This window comes from Pseudorca crassidens, chromosome 2 (genome assembly GCF_039906515.1).
Source record: "Pseudorca crassidens isolate mPseCra1 chromosome 2, mPseCra1.hap1, whole genome shotgun sequence".
In the NCBI taxonomy this organism is placed as follows: domain Eukaryota; kingdom Metazoa; phylum Chordata; class Mammalia; order Artiodactyla; family Delphinidae; genus Pseudorca; species Pseudorca crassidens.
In genome coordinates, this window is record NC_090297.1 from 304,960 (window position 1) to 319,238 (window position 14,279).

At 62.3% G+C, this 14,279-nt stretch overlaps 1 protein-coding gene across 4 annotated transcripts; it reads right to left on the minus strand.

Moving 5' to 3' along the window:
* Positions 1-2,685: 2,685 nt before the first annotated feature.
* LOC137212853 (proline-rich protein 2-like) lies at positions 2,686-10,115 on the minus strand. Of its 4 annotated transcripts, none has more exons than XM_067716903.1 (4): positions 9,112-10,110; positions 7,341-7,495; positions 6,056-6,260; positions 2,686-3,705 (listed from the first exon to the last, which is right to left on the minus strand). In XM_067716903.1, the coding sequence occupies exons 1-4, from the start codon at positions 9,116-9,118 to the stop codon at positions 3,623-3,625; spliced, it is 450 nt and encodes a 149-aa protein (XP_067573004.1). In that variant the 5' UTR covers positions 9,119-10,110; the 3' UTR covers positions 2,686-3,622. The 4 variants fall into 4 exon arrangements, with proteins under 4 accessions (XP_067573004.1, XP_067572993.1, XP_067573014.1 ...); XM_067716892.1 differs by having other exon boundaries at positions 2,686-3,778; XM_067716913.1 differs by having other exon boundaries at positions 2,686-3,677; positions 9,112-10,109.
* Positions 10,116-14,279: the final 4,164 nt, after the last annotated feature.

Genomic DNA, 14,279 nt, shown 5'->3' on the forward strand with positions numbered 1-14,279 from the left:
TCTGAACACATTTGGGGGAGGTGGAAATAGCCGGGCAGGCTGGAGCTCCCCAGCGGGCCACGGGGGACGTTCCGCCCCACTTGAGGAGATCCCTGGGATCCCCCAGGAGAAGTTGGGGACCTCGATGACGTTTGTGGGTGTTTTCGAGCTTCCAGTGGGCAAAGGTGACTGTTAAGGCCCGAAACTGTTCCCGGGGCCTGCCTTTAACCAGCCACCTCTGAGAACAGCCGGAATCCAGGGCCCAGTAGGAAGGGGGCAGGTCTGAGACACCTGAATTTACATGACGGTGGCCAGAGGCTCTTGCTAGGGAACCAGATTTATTCCACTTAACGAGATACTGTGTCTGTGAATCACCCCAGAGGACTGGAATTCGGAACTGGCTAGATTTCCTTCATCAAAGCTGAAATTCAGTCCCGCACTGGGTGTCCCGGTAACAAGAGGGCACAAAAGAAATAAAACGTGGACCTAAGACCCGGGACCGCTCCACCACAGCGCTCGCCCCGGGGGTCTCCTGGCAGGATGCGGTGGACGCAACGGCACCTGACTGGGAAGGTGGACTCGGGGTGGAGGTGCTGGACCCCACGTGGCCTCATGATGGGAAAACCCAGAGAAACGCTCTGTCCCAGCAGAATATCAACTGTCAGAGAAGAGACGGGGAACGTGGCGAGGTCGGGGATGCAGAAGAATCAGGCAAGGTGATGAGAGACACTACCCAGAAAACACAGCGAAAGCAGACAGGTCCACAGCCGAGTTTGATTACAGGTCCTTCCAGCATTATGGAAACAGTTCCCAGGCCGCAGAGCGGGGGTAGGGCACCAGATGAGTTTTAATTTCATTTTTGTCAAAGTTATACTTGCATGTGGTTTAAGAGTCAAGCATTTCTGCAAGATTCGGACAAATGTCCCCGCCACCCACCCAGCCGGCCACAGGGGCCACCGTTTCTGCCCCCCAGATAATTCCTGCACTCTACCAGCATCTGTGCGACAGCATGATTGAATGACAACTTCTTGGGGTTTCAGATTTAGGTATTGTCTATTGAATTCACCCCAGGGAAGTTGGGTTTATTTCTTCTTAGTTCTTCTTCCCCTCTCCCCCACATACTCGGGTCTCCCTGTTTTTCCAAAGGAATGACGTTATCATTTTAGTTCGCTCTGAATTCAGCGGTTAGATTTCTGTTCCCACCAGGCCTGTGACAGGCCGTGGTTACTGTTCCAATCAGAACATGTGTTGTTTTCAACACATGTTGAAACATGTGTTGAACACATGATGTTAATCATCGCCTTCCTTTTTCATACTTGCTGAGTTTTCTCTGCACTCACGACTAATTCATCCTCAGACTCTCGCCAGTGGCTTAAGTTCAAACACATGGGTATTTCTGAAGTGGTCCGTCCAGGAGCCTCCACCCTTTGCCCGTGGTGGCCCATCCTCCTGGGTCTGCATCAGGGCTGCTCCCTCCACCCCTGAGATCTCCCCTGGCCTTCACCCAGAAGATTCCCTTTGCTTCTCCTGGTTGGATTTTCCTGGCCCCCACACCCTCCTTTTTCTCGGTTCGCTCCTGCCCTGGTGGAGCACGTCCTTGCTGAGCAAGGGCGTCTGGCAGACATGTGGCTTTCGATGCCCTGTCCCTCCCCTGACGTGGAGGCGCGTTGCTGGGTGTAGAGCTCCAGCCCAGAACCACGTCCCTCCAAAGTGGGACCCCAGCTTCTGATTTACCTGCTGCTGTGGGTAAATTCAACCCCACTTTAATTCCTGATCTGCTGTGTGAAACTGGTTTGTCTTTTCTTTTTATTTTATTTATTTATTATTTTATGGCTGCGTTGGGTCTTCGTTGCTGCCCACGGGCTTTCTCTCTAGTTGCAGCGGCAGGGGCTACTCTTGGTTGTGATGCGGGGGCTTCTCATTGTGGTGGCTTCTCTTGTTACGTGGGCTCTAGTAGTTGTGGCATGTGGGCTCAGCAGTTGTGGCTCGCGGGCTCTAGAGCACAGGCTCAGTAGTTGTGGCGCACGGACTTCGCTGCTCCGCAGCATGTGGGATCTTCCTGGACCAGGGCTTGAACCAGTGTCCCCTGCATTAGCAGGCGGGTTCTTAACCACTGTGCCACCAGGGAAGTCCTGACTTGTCTTTTCTTCCTGGAAGTTTCGGGGCTTCTTTTTGTCTCTGGTGTCCTGACAGTTCGTGCAAATGACCTTCGTGTGGGTTCCCTTTCATCCTCTGCCAGGTGCCCCATGGCTCCGCCAGTCTGGAAATTCTTGTTCTTTATTTCCAGGAAATTTTCTTTAATTATTAATTTTAAATTTGTTTCCTGGCTTCTGTTTTCTCCGTTCCCTCTTTCGTGGTAAATATCACTGAGACGTGGGACCTCATAGGTGGGACCCAGGGACCCGATCTCCTTTTCTGGGTCTTTCAGCTTTACTTTACAACTCCTTTATTGAGGTTCATGTTTGAATATTTATTGCTAAAGCATTAAATATTTCTCCGTGATCACAATACTGCCTCTCATGTCTTTGAGGAGATCAATAATGGTTGCGTGGGTTTTTTTAAGTCTTCTTCTCCCTGTACAGACTCTGCCTGGAGAACTGCAGTAAATAGATTTTTCCCCTATTTCCTGACAGTCACACTTACTATATCAAAGTTAAAACTTGAACATAGCAAAATAATCCATAAGCAAAGTCAGCAGACAAATCATCAATTTGAGAAAATATTTTAATGCATATGACACATGGTTAAAATAAATATTATATTAAGAACTTATAAACTGTCAAGAAAAAGACAAGAAACTCTGTGGAAAAATGGGTGAAGGCTGTGAGTGGGCGATTCACTGAGCAAATCCAGGAGCTGTTAGACTTGGGAACGTCCAGATTCGCTGGCGTCAGGGAAGCGAGAATCACGGACACCGGGTCAGTGTCCAGGGAGCAGAGCCTGGGACGGGCTCCTTGTGTGAGAGGCGTGTGGAGAGGGGTCTCGGGAGACGGCCTCAGGGAGCAGGGAGCAGGCCAATCTACCCCACCTCAGTATGGGTCACTGCCCCAAGGGTGACCTCCCAGGAGGCCTCAGAGAACCCTGGGCAGCAGGGGCCGTGCACCTGCCAGAGGAGGCCTGGGGAGGGCCCCCGGCTTCTTCAGAGGTGAGATGTTCCCGGGGATGCGTCACACTGGCAAAAATGAAAAAGCAAAAGCACGTATCACTGGAGGGGCCAGAGTATGGGCAGCTGGCTCTCACTTGTTGTAGAAGAGCTCAGGGCTAGGCCGTCTGGTCGCCATCACACAATTAGAAGCATCTGCAAGTCCCGACTCTGGGGGATGCCCTCAAGGACACCAAGCAGGGGGGATCCTGCGGCATCTCATGGCCTCTCTTGGGGTGGTGGGTGCAGAGCAAGCGCCGGGTGTGCAGTTGGCCTGGGGCTGCCGTAACAAAGTCCCACAGACACGGAGCTCATACAATAGAAGTTGATTTCCGCCCAGTCCTGGAGGCTGCAAGTCTGCGATCAGGGCTCTTGGGAGGCCGCTCTCCTCTGAGTGCAGAGGGCTGTCTCCACATGTCCTCCCGGGGTCTGCGTCCTGATCTCCTCTTCTTATAGGGGCACCAGTCAGATTGGATCAGAGCTCACCTCATTGGCCTCGTTTTACCTTAATCCCCTCTGTAAAGGCCCCATCTCCAAACAGCCACATTCCGAGGTTCTAGGGGTCAGAGTTTCAACATATGAATCTGGGGAAACACAGCTCAGCACAACAGGGGGTTAGTGTGCAGCCCCTCCAAGGAGGGGAGGCGTCCAGGTGACCTGGAGGTGTCAGGACACGGGTGAGAAGTGGGATGTTTATACAACCCGTCATTCTTGCAAAGGCCCCAGTAAAACTCCATAGTTACATAAGCATACGCTGCAGATCACACGCGCTCACGTTCTACGTGTAAGTATCGAGTTTTGTGCACAAGGACAAAACACAGAGGAAAGCGAGCTGGAGTGACACCTGGGGACTCGGGACATTGGTAGAGGGAGGGGGCAGTACGGGTCACCCACACGGTCACGTGAAATGATTTAGGCACACGTGTCTCTGCGAAGAACAAATACATTAAAATGCCTTCTACAGGAAGAGAGAGGGTACATGCATGGGTGACCGAGGTGGGGGCCCTGGTCTGTGGGTGGAGTCCCGGTGGGGGTTGGTCTGTGCGTGGGGTCCCGGTGGGGGTCCTGGTCTGGCTGTGGGTCCCGGTGGGGGCCACGGTCTGTCTGTGGGGTCCCAGTGGGGGCCCTGGTCTGTCTGTGGGGGCCCGGTGGGGGCCCTGGTCAGTCTGTGGGTTCCCGGTGGGGGCCCTGGTCTCTCCGTTGGGTCCCCGTGGGGGCCCTGGTCTGTCTGTGGGGTCCCGGTAATGGCCCTAGTGTGTTTGTGGGGTCCCAGTGGGGGCCATTTGGTGTGTGGGGTCCCAGTGGTGGCCCTAGTCTGTTCGTGGGGTCCCAGCGGTGGCCCTGGTCTGTCTGTGGGGTCCCAGTGGGGGCTGGTCTGTGTGTGGGGTCCCGGTGGGGTTCCTGGTCTTCGGTGGGATCCCGGTGGGGAAGCTGGGCTGTCTCTGGGGTCCCGGGGGGGGCCCTGGTCAGTCTGTGGGGTCCCGGTGGCAGCCCTGGTCTATCCGTGGGTTCCCGGTTGTGACCCTGGTCTGTCTGTGGGGTCCCGGTGAGGGTTGGTCTGTCTATGGGGTCTCGGTGGGCACTGGTCTGTCTGTGGGGTCCCAGTGGGGGCCCTGGTCTGTACTTTGGGTCCCTGCAGGGGCCCTGGTCTCTCCGTGGCGTCCAGGTGGGGGCCCTGGAGTGTTCGTGGGTTCCTGGTGGGGGCCCAGGTCTGTCTGTGGGTTCCCGGTGGGGGCCCTGGTCTGTCCGTGGCATCCCGGTGGGAGCTCTGGTCTGTCTGTGGCGTCCCAGTGAGGGCTGTGTTCAGTGTGTGGGATCCCAGTGTGGGCCCTGGTCTGTCCGTGGGGTCCCAGTTGTGGCCCTGGTCTGTCTGTGGGGTCCCGGGGGGGGTTGGTCTGTCTGTGGGGTCTCGGTGGGCACTGGTCTGTCCGTAGGGGCCTTGATCTGTCCGTGGTGTCCTGGTGGGGGCCCTAGCTGTCTCTGGGGTCTCGGTTAGGGTCCTGGTCTGTCAGTGGGGTCCCGGTGGAGGCTCTGTTCTGTCTGTGGCTTCCCTGTGGGGACTGGCCTGTCTGTGGGGTCCCGCTGGGGGCTGGTCTGTGTGTGGGGTCACGGTGAGGGCCTTGGTCTGTCTGTGGGATCCTTGTTGGGTCCGTGCTCTGTCTGTGGGTTCCCTGTGGGGACTGGCCTGCCTGTGGGGTCCCGCTGGGGGTTGGCCTGTGTGTGGGGTCCTGTTTGGGGCCTTGGTATGTCTGCTGGGTCCCGGTGGGAGCCATGGACTCTCTGTGGGGTCCTATTGGGGATTGACCCGTCTGTGAGGTCCCGTTAGGGGCTGGTCTGTCTGTGGGTTCCTGGTGCGGGCCCTGGTCTGTCTGTGGGGTCCTGGTGGGTGTCCTGGTCTGTCCATTTGGCTCTCTGATCTGTCCGTTGGGTCCCTGAGGGGGCCCTGGTTGGTCCGTGGGGTCCCAGTGGGGGCCCTGGTCTGTCCCTGCTGTCCCAGTGGGGGCCCTGGACTGTCCTTGGGGTCCCGGTTGTGGCCCTTGTCTGTCCATGGGATCCCAGTGGGGGCCCTGGAGTGTCCGTGGGGTCCCGGTGGGGGCCCTGGTCTGTCTGTGGGGTCACAGTGGGGGCGCTGGTCTGTCTGTGGGTTCCCGGTGGGGGCCCAGGTCTGTCTGTGGGGTCCTGGTGTGGGTTCGTCTGTCTGTGGGGTCTTGGTGGGCACTGGTCTGTCCGTAGGGTCCCGGTGGGGGCCTTGGTCTGTCTGTGGGGTCCCCGTGGGGACTGGCCTGTCTGTGGAGTCCCGTTGGGGGCTGGTCTGTGTGTGGGGTACAGGTGGGGGCCATGGTCCGTCTGTGGGGTCCCATGTGGGGCCTTGGTATGTCTGTTGGGTCCTGGTGGGAACCATGGACTCTCTGTGGGGTCCCGTTGGGGACTGACCTGTCTGTGGGGTACCGGTGGTATCCCAGGTCTGTCTGTGGGGTCCCCGTGGGGATCCTGGTGTCTCCCTGGGGTCCTGGTGGGGGCTGGTCTGTCCTTGAGGTCCCGGTACGGGCTGCTCAGTCTGCAGAGTCTCGGCGGGGTCTGTGGTCTGTCTGTTGGCTCCCAGTGGGGGATCGTGTGTCTTGGCTGTGGGTTCCCTCACCTGTGAGAAACGAGGGGTCGGGAGGGCTGACGTCTTCTCTCCGTCCTGAGAGAGGCCTGGTGTGAACCGCACGGGGCCTCCGTCTCACCGCCCACCGCCCGCTCCCCTTCCAGGGCCACGGTGGGCACCCACCACCCCTCAGGCTGGCTCCCCCTCCCTCCCCACCCATCCCCCTCCACCAAAACCAGGACACCCCGGCAAACCATTCCTCACGTCCTGTTAACACCAGTAACACCGGAGGGGCCGCTGGGCTCCCCAGGACAGTCACACGTGGTCCCCAGCAGGCAAGGTGACCTCGAGGGAGCAAGGGTCCCCAGCACTGCGCCCCACACGGGCAGGCAGGCTTCAGGCCACGGAGGCGCCTATAGGGCCCCAGGTCCTCCGTGGGCGGGGCGCGAGCATCTCCCAGTGCCCTGCCGAGCGGGTGTCCACACCGTGGCCACACAGAGCCCCCGGAGGAAGCAGCTACACCAGGGCCTGCAGCAGGACCCACGTTTGTGTGGGCAGAGCCGTCCCCCAGGAAAGGGGCTGAGGTGGGGGGCCACTGCAGCCCTCGGCCTGTGGCGGGGGAGGGGCCAGCCGCGCTCTGAGAATCGGGGGTGGGGGGCCGGAGACGCCGGGTGGAGGGGTGGCCCTGGAGGGCTCTGGGCTGAGTGTCTGGGGGGCGGTGAGTGGAGGACTGCAGGGCCGCTGGCGGGGCCGCTGGCTGGGGTGTTGGGCGGCTGCGGCCACCTGGCAGAGAAGGGTGAGCTCAGCCGTGGTCTCACTGGGAAGGCTGTGTGGAGGGGCTGCTGTGGCCTGGGGGGCTGGGGCCTGGGGGGACGGTCAGCCTGAAGCCTCAGAAGCAACGCCTGAGCTCCAGGCCTCACGGAGCAGGGTTTCTCCCTAGAGGCGGCTTTGGTCACGCCCAAGGACAGAGCACGGGGTGCGGGCCGCAGCTCTCGGGATGCAGCTCGACCCCGGGGCTCCTGGCAGCACGGGGTGGGGGGGAGGCTGCTGGGTAAGCACCCCAACCTGCCCCAAGGTGGAATGGAAACACAGAACTTTGGACAGCTCTGACGTAAGCAGACAGACGCCCACCTTCCACAGCAGGTTGGGGGTGGCGCCGGGGCTCTGGTCCCCCGGGGTCCCCACCCGGGCAAGGCCTGTGGGAAGAAAGGAGAGGGTCCTTCTTCTGGTGGGACGCATGCAGTCCCGCCTTCCTTTGCCCGGTGGATCGGAGCGCAGGTGCAGATCTGCAAACAAAGGTGCGGGTCGGTAGGCCAGGCCAGCTTAATCCTTCCCTGGGGTGGGGCAGAGCAGGGGGGGCAGAGGCCAACGGGGCCAGCGGTGCTTTGCCCTGGGTGCCCGGCCACGCGCCCTCAGTGGGGATAGTGGAGTTGCACCCGAGCCCCAGCTGAGCAGCTGTCAGCCACCCCCACCCCGGCCCACCCCAGTGGTCCTGCCAGCGAACAATGCCCAAATGCGGCGGGAGCCAGCGCCCCGGCAGTGGCCTCCCTGTGGGGAGCGCCCCTCCCAGGGTAGGGAGGGCGCGGCTGGGCGGGGAGCTTTGTGTAAGGAAACCCGAGCCCAGCCAGGTGCCCAGGTGCCCAGGTGCGGGGGCAGGGCTGGGTCTCCGCTCAGGCTCCGGTCGGCACGCGCAGGAGGGGTGGGAGGGGAGGGGACTTCCGAGCGGCCGAGGTTCCCCCCAACCCCTGCGAGGCCCCCTCCATTGAGCGCAGCCCCGCACCCATGAACTGCAGGGGGCTCGGAGCAGGGCAAGCCAACATTTGCTCCTCGGGGACCATCCTTTTGGCCCCATCACCAAGTCAATCTCGGAGAGGGATCTCAGGAGAGGTCAAACCTTTATGTTGAAGGGGCTTTGCTGGTGGAGTGTCCTGGCTCCGCCTCCACCCCCCTTCCTCAACCCTCTGTGGATCCTGGGGCCCTCTCACAGGCCCTGGGCCCCCCAGCCCTCTCCAGTGTCCAGAGCCGTGGGTCCTGCTGGGACCTTGGCAGGGTCCCAGGCGCACGGGACACCCTGAGCCTGACTGTAGGAGCATCCCCCTGGGGGTCTGGGGACCCCTCCAGCCCCACGTGGCCCACCCCCGGGGTGTAGCACAGCCACTGGGCCCAGGTTCAAACCACTGTGACCCGGGGAGGTCCAGACTCTACTGTCACAGGAGTGAAGGGAAGCCTTTGGGACGAGTGGCCGCAGGCATTAGTGGGAAGGGGGTGGGGTCTCCTGAGGCTCTCGGTGCCCTCTGGGCTCAGCCCACACCCCCAGGGCGTCAGGGCCCCCTCCTCCTGTCCCTTCCCAGGGCGTGTGTGTGTGTGTGTGTGTGTGTGTGTGTGTGTGTGTGTGTGGAGTCCTCGCTGCCCTCTGGGCTCAGCCCACATCCCCAGGGCGTCAGGGGCCCCTCCTCCTGTCCCTTCCCCGTGACTCTGCCTGCTTCCTCCTCTGGGTTCCGGACGCTCCCCATCCACACACACGCGTCGCTCACACACCCACAATCCCACATTCCCCGTGCACAGCCTCGTGCACACACACACACAGAGGAGTGTGCAACTGCGGCTGGTGGCCGGGTGACAGCGCGCTGCAGACGCTCCCGGCCCCATCCTGGGTGCCCGTCTCATTCAGCCCTCAGGACCAGGGACTGGGCAGCCCCACTGAAGCCTCGCAGAGAGAGAGGTCTCACCAGGATGGGGCTCTTGTGTGCTCTTGGCCGGGCCAGGCGGCCGTCCTCACCCCAGGCTCCACCTGACTTAAGCCACCAGCTCCTTCCATCCTCCACCTTCTCCAGAAACAGGGCACGACCCCTCCAGCCCCACCCCAGGTCGACCCCTTCAGGAAACGCTCCCTGTTTCCTACCTTCCATCACACGCTGGACATTCGGCAACTCGTCCACTCCTGACGGCAGTGAGAAGGACAGAGCAGAGGACTCAGAGGACGAGGGAGGGGCGGGGGAGGGACGTGCTGGCCGCAGGTCTGGAGCCGGACAGCTGCCGCCCCTCGCTCGCCGGGGCTCCTGGGCAGTGTAGCGCACCCGCTTTTCCAGGAAGCTGAGTTTAAACTTGTGCTCCTTAAAGGCAGCGTCCTTTGTCCTAAGACCGCGTGCCCCCCCCCACTTACTGCTGTGAACATGTTTGCTCTGTAAGACGTGGGCTGGGAGATGGTGGCATTTGTCAATGTCCTTTTCATCAGATTAAATACGTGCTGGTCCCCAAAGTCCAGGACAGCGGGGCTGGGGCTGCGCCTTTGAGGGGAGGACAGAACAGCAGGCCAAAAGCTGGGCTCCAGTGTGACTGGACGGACAGATGGACGGACAGATGGACGGTCCAGGGGCGGCCCTGCCTGGGGCCCGGCGGTCGGCAAGCCTACTCGCTACCCAGCTGGTCTCACGGGCGTGTCCAGCTTTGGGGCAGCACCGTCCTGAGTGTGGGCGGCCATGGGGAGGGCCGTCCTGGGGAGGCTGCGTCCTAGAGCTCAGGGCGCCTGGTGGCAGCGCGATCTAAGACAGCAGGAGTCAGCACTTCCAGTTCAGACGCTTTGCTTTTCCATAGAGCTGTGCTCTGTTTCTGTGCACCAACCTGTGGAACAATAAAAGGCCTTTGGCCGAACCCAAATACTCTGGGCTTTCAGGACGTGAACCCCCTTCACGTAGGGCTGCTTTTTGCTTCCGGCTCTGGCCCTCAGCTGGGATCTGCTTTGGAAAAGACAAAAGGCAGAGGAAGGGGTAGGAGGAGGAGTGCGGACTGCGCGGAAACGAGGCGCCTCAGTGCCTCTGGGTCTGTTCTTTCTTCTCTCCCCCCCACACCGCCGTTTACCACCCCCCTTCTTCCTGCATGAAATCCCACACCCTGTGGGTCTGTTTCCGGTCTCTGCTGGGGCCACTGGCCTGTCCTCCTGGACTCGGGCGAATGCTCCCACACTGCCTTTCCCTCCAGGCTTGTCTCGGCGGGCTGCCACCCACCCCCGCGCACCCCCCTACCCCCGCGCTGGCCTCGGGTCCGTCCTGGTGCCGCAAGCTCCTCCCGGAAGCGCCTCATGCAGCCCCAGCTCAGCACCCCGCCCTCCCCGCAGCACCCACTCCCAGGCCAGGGCATTCCCAAAGCCTCCCACCCCGGCAGACCCCTGCCCAAGGCCCCAGGGCCTAAGCTGGTCTCTGGGGACCCCTGAGGAAAACTCACTTTGCAAGCAGGATAGGAACACAGAGGCTCGTTCCAGGTGGACCCCCCGCTGCCCGGCACCTCTGATGGGTCGCGGTCAAAGCCACGACCCCGAACACCACACATCCACTTCTCCTTGGCCATCACGCTCGAACACCCGAGGGGGTTGCCTCGGGGACACCCCCGCGTGTACCTGCCCTCATGAGCCTCCCTGAGCTGACACACTTGTGTCACACACCTGTGTGCATTCCAGGCCTGAGCGCCGTCAACCCAGAATCGGACCGGGACCATGGAACCCCAGACGAGCCCCTCAGAGGTGCTCTCTGTGTCCATCCACGGGACACTGGGGCCCAAGTGCCCTCCTGTGTGTACCCACACCTGCCACCGAAGACCCCGGGGTGACCAGACGCGAGAAATAGGTTGATTCCCCAAGGGGTCTGGGGCAGCAGCCAGGGGTGAGAGCCCATCCCTCAGAGGGCAGGACAGGTGACTCAGACCCCTTCCATGGATGTGTGATGACGGGAGTGGGGGCCACGTAGTCCCTGGGGTGCAGCCTCTCCCCTCCTGCGGGGGCTCTCTCCTCATGGGGTGCTAGACCCCCCGAGAGGCAGGACCCCCGCCTCTGACCGTGAGGATGGAGGGCAGCCAGAGTGAAGGTGGGCTGGGAGCTGCCCTCTCTCTGGCCCACCCCCCGCCACTCTCAGGAAATGAGGTGCAGTGTCCGGCGCCCACAAAGAGGACCTAGGTGCCCCTGGCTGTGGTCGCAGTGGCTTCTCCCTGACAAGGCAAAGCCCGGGGCCAGGCTCCGCCGGGGGGGCTGGGGGCGCAGCCACCCCACTCGGGGGAGGCTCTGGGAGTCTGTAGGGTGAGACCTGAGGGGGGGAGGCTCCCGGGGGGAGGCACAGCCATGTGGGGAAGGATGGGACAGGACAGAGTCCTGGGGTGACTCGTGTCATCTCGCAGACACAGGGACCCTCCTGGGCCGTTGGCGAGCTGGGAGGAGGGGTGGAGAATCCCCAGATGGACTTTTCCCCTGAAAGACCTGGAGCCCGGATGGAATCCAGCAGCTGAAAGTTGAACCGTGTCTCGAAGCCCCTTCCCAGTCACCTTGTGCAGCCAACGGCAGGAGCAGGGCTGTGGAGCCGGCTGCACTTTTAGATTTTGTGAGCGTTTTGCCCACAAGGTATAACATTGTCCTGAAGTCCACGCTGCCGGCCAGCCTTCCCGCTGACCCCAGTGCAGTTTTATCAGCAGCTCGCGGGTCCCCATGCCTCGCTGCGGCATTTCACGGGGGCGATAACAGTGCTCCCATGGTTCTGGAGCCGGTGGGGCCACACTGGGCCCCCAGCACAGACCAGCAGGCCTGTTCTCTGCAGCCTGGTTGCCCCTGACGATGTTACTTTGGCATCCAGCCCCGCCCTGCCCGGACAGGAGCCCTGTGGCACCAGGCTCCAGGGGCAGCCCCCATGGGCCAGTAAACAACCAGACCGAGTGGGTGGAGGGTCTTCCAGAGGCTCCTGCATCCCTGGGCCCTGGCCCAGCCCTGACCCAAGGCTGGGGGCACCGTGGATGCTGGCAGAAACAGGTGGGGCCGCAGAGGACGTAAGGAGCCGCGCTGGCTCGGGGTGTGAAGGCCCATGCGCCTGGGTCCCCGAGGTGTGGCGCGAGGCAGGGCCCTGCGCTGCCCCTCAGACTGCGCCTGGACCTCAGGGAGGGGGCAGCGTCCACTGCCAGCGAGGACTTGGGGCACCACCCAACCCACCTGCTCCTTCGGGCCGGGCAGGACACGGGCTCATCGCCAACATCAAAGCAGCCCCAGCTTCTCCCTCCAACTGCACCTTCCCCCCTGCCCCCCGAAGGCCTCCATGTCCAGAGCTGAGCGCCGGCACGTCCCCTCCCCCGGCCTGCCTCTTCCTGCGGCCCCCACCCGTGCAGTTCTCCCAAACAGCTCTCACCACGTCCACCCCCCAGCCCCCAGCCCCGCCTCCGTGGGCCAAGCGTCCCGCCCTATCCGAAGGGGCCCTTCCCACACCCTCTCATCACTCGCTGCACCCACGGGGGTCTCTCCACTGGGCCCTCGGACCCCAGCGCCCCGCTCACCCCCCAGGCCTGGCCTCCCGGGCTGCAGCCCGCAGGGCACCCCACTACCTGCCGCTCACCGCCCCTCAGGGTCATCTGTGCTACTCCCCACAGCGCGGCCGTGGCCTCAGGAGCACAGGACCCCGGCTGCCCCACGGGGGGACCCCACCCTCCCACGGCTTCTGTTGGGTTTGCCCCTGGTCCCCAGGCCCCACCTGTGCCCGCCCCTCCCGGCAGCACCTCAGCTCCCACGGCTGACCGACTGTGGCTGCAGGAAACACGATCCGGCAGCCTCTTCCTCATGTGGTCAGGCCCAAGCCATCCCTCGGGGTGAACGCCATGCTCCTCCGAGGGAGCCCCACTGGGCCTGTTCAGGGGCCTCCTGGGGACCCCACTCTCCCACCCCATCGTCTTTAACCCCCCCACCTTAGAGGCCCTGCCAACTCCTGCCCCCTCTCGGCCTCCCTCCCGTCAGTCTCCTCCCTCCGGCTGCTCAGCCCGCACCCTCTCCAAGGTCACAGTGACCTTCCTCCCCCTCCTGGCCTGGCCCCAGCTTCCTCCCCTGGCCCCCGCTTGGTGCTGTCCTCAGATGCTGCCAGGCCCCTCCACCTCCCCCCACCTCCCCGCCGGGGCCATCTCTGCCTCCCCCCACCCCCCGTAACGTTGCTGGCCTGTTCTGGCCAGGGCTGTCCCTTCCCCAGCTCCTACGTCCCAGACCCGGGCCCACCAGCGATGCTCAAATCCGGCGCTACAGTTCCTGAGTGTCTCGGAGCAGGCCAGACCCAGACCTAGTACGGCCAGGCTCCTGTGCTCCATTCCCCTGGTCCCCCGGCCCCCCAGCCCCCATCTCCCTGTCCCCCCCACCCTGCCACCACCCATCCCCTCCAGACCCCTGGCCGTAGTTTTAAGCAGAGTCGCATCCACCAGGGAAGCAGGCTCGGTAGCCTTGGTCCTTGTCATCAGACCTCTCAGCATCTTTCTTAAAATATCAACTAACAGATTCTTTCCCAACTGCTGTCCGCACGTTTGGGGTCCCAGCTTTTGGTGCCCCTCCCCGTGTCCAGCGAGGGGTCTGGGCTCTCATGTCCAGGGGAGTAGACTCCGCACCAATTAGCTCTGATACCTGTGAATCTCATGGGAGCTGGTCCTCCAGCCACCAACACCTTGGGGTCAGCTGGCCGGCCTTGCAGGCCACACCTGGTTCCAGGCCCATAGACCCGCTTCCTGCCCTGGCCCCAGCTGAACTGCCTCACCATCACCTCGCACTTACTTGCCCAAAGCTGGGACCTTGCTTCCCCCAGCCCTGCCCACTCCCCCCTCTGTCGCCCCACCGGCCCCATCCACGCGGGGACCCCTCGCTCTCAGGGCGCCCTGCAGACCCCACCGCGGCCCTCGCAGGCTCCTCTGCTGCCTGTGGGCGTCAGGGCCCAGACCATGAACAAGCGGCAGGTGGGTGGATGCCACGTCGCCTGCCGTCTGGCCCAAAGGGCAGGCGGCGGTCTCCTGCTGGAGCCTTCGACAGCATGGGGCAGGGGAGAGGGACCAAACTGAACTGTGGGCACGTGGGGTCCATTGATGGGGACGGGACGTGTCCAGACCACGAGTCCAGGAAACGGAGGCACCGTGGTGGTTCCCAGGCTGGAGGGCTACCTGGTGGGTTTTCCTTAGGGTTCTGGAACTAGATGCAGGTGGTGGCTGCACAGCACGGCGAACACACTAAATGCCACAGAACCGTCCACTCTAAAGTTGTTCATTTTATGTGAATTTCACCTCAATTAAAAAAACAAACTC

Coding starts and splice junctions, on each gene's coding strand:
- LOC137212853 (XM_067716882.1), bottom strand. Junction 6,261..7,340: donor CCCCCAACCTGCTGTGGAAG/GTGGGCGTCTGT, acceptor CGTTTCTCACAG/GTGAGGGAACCCACAGCCAA.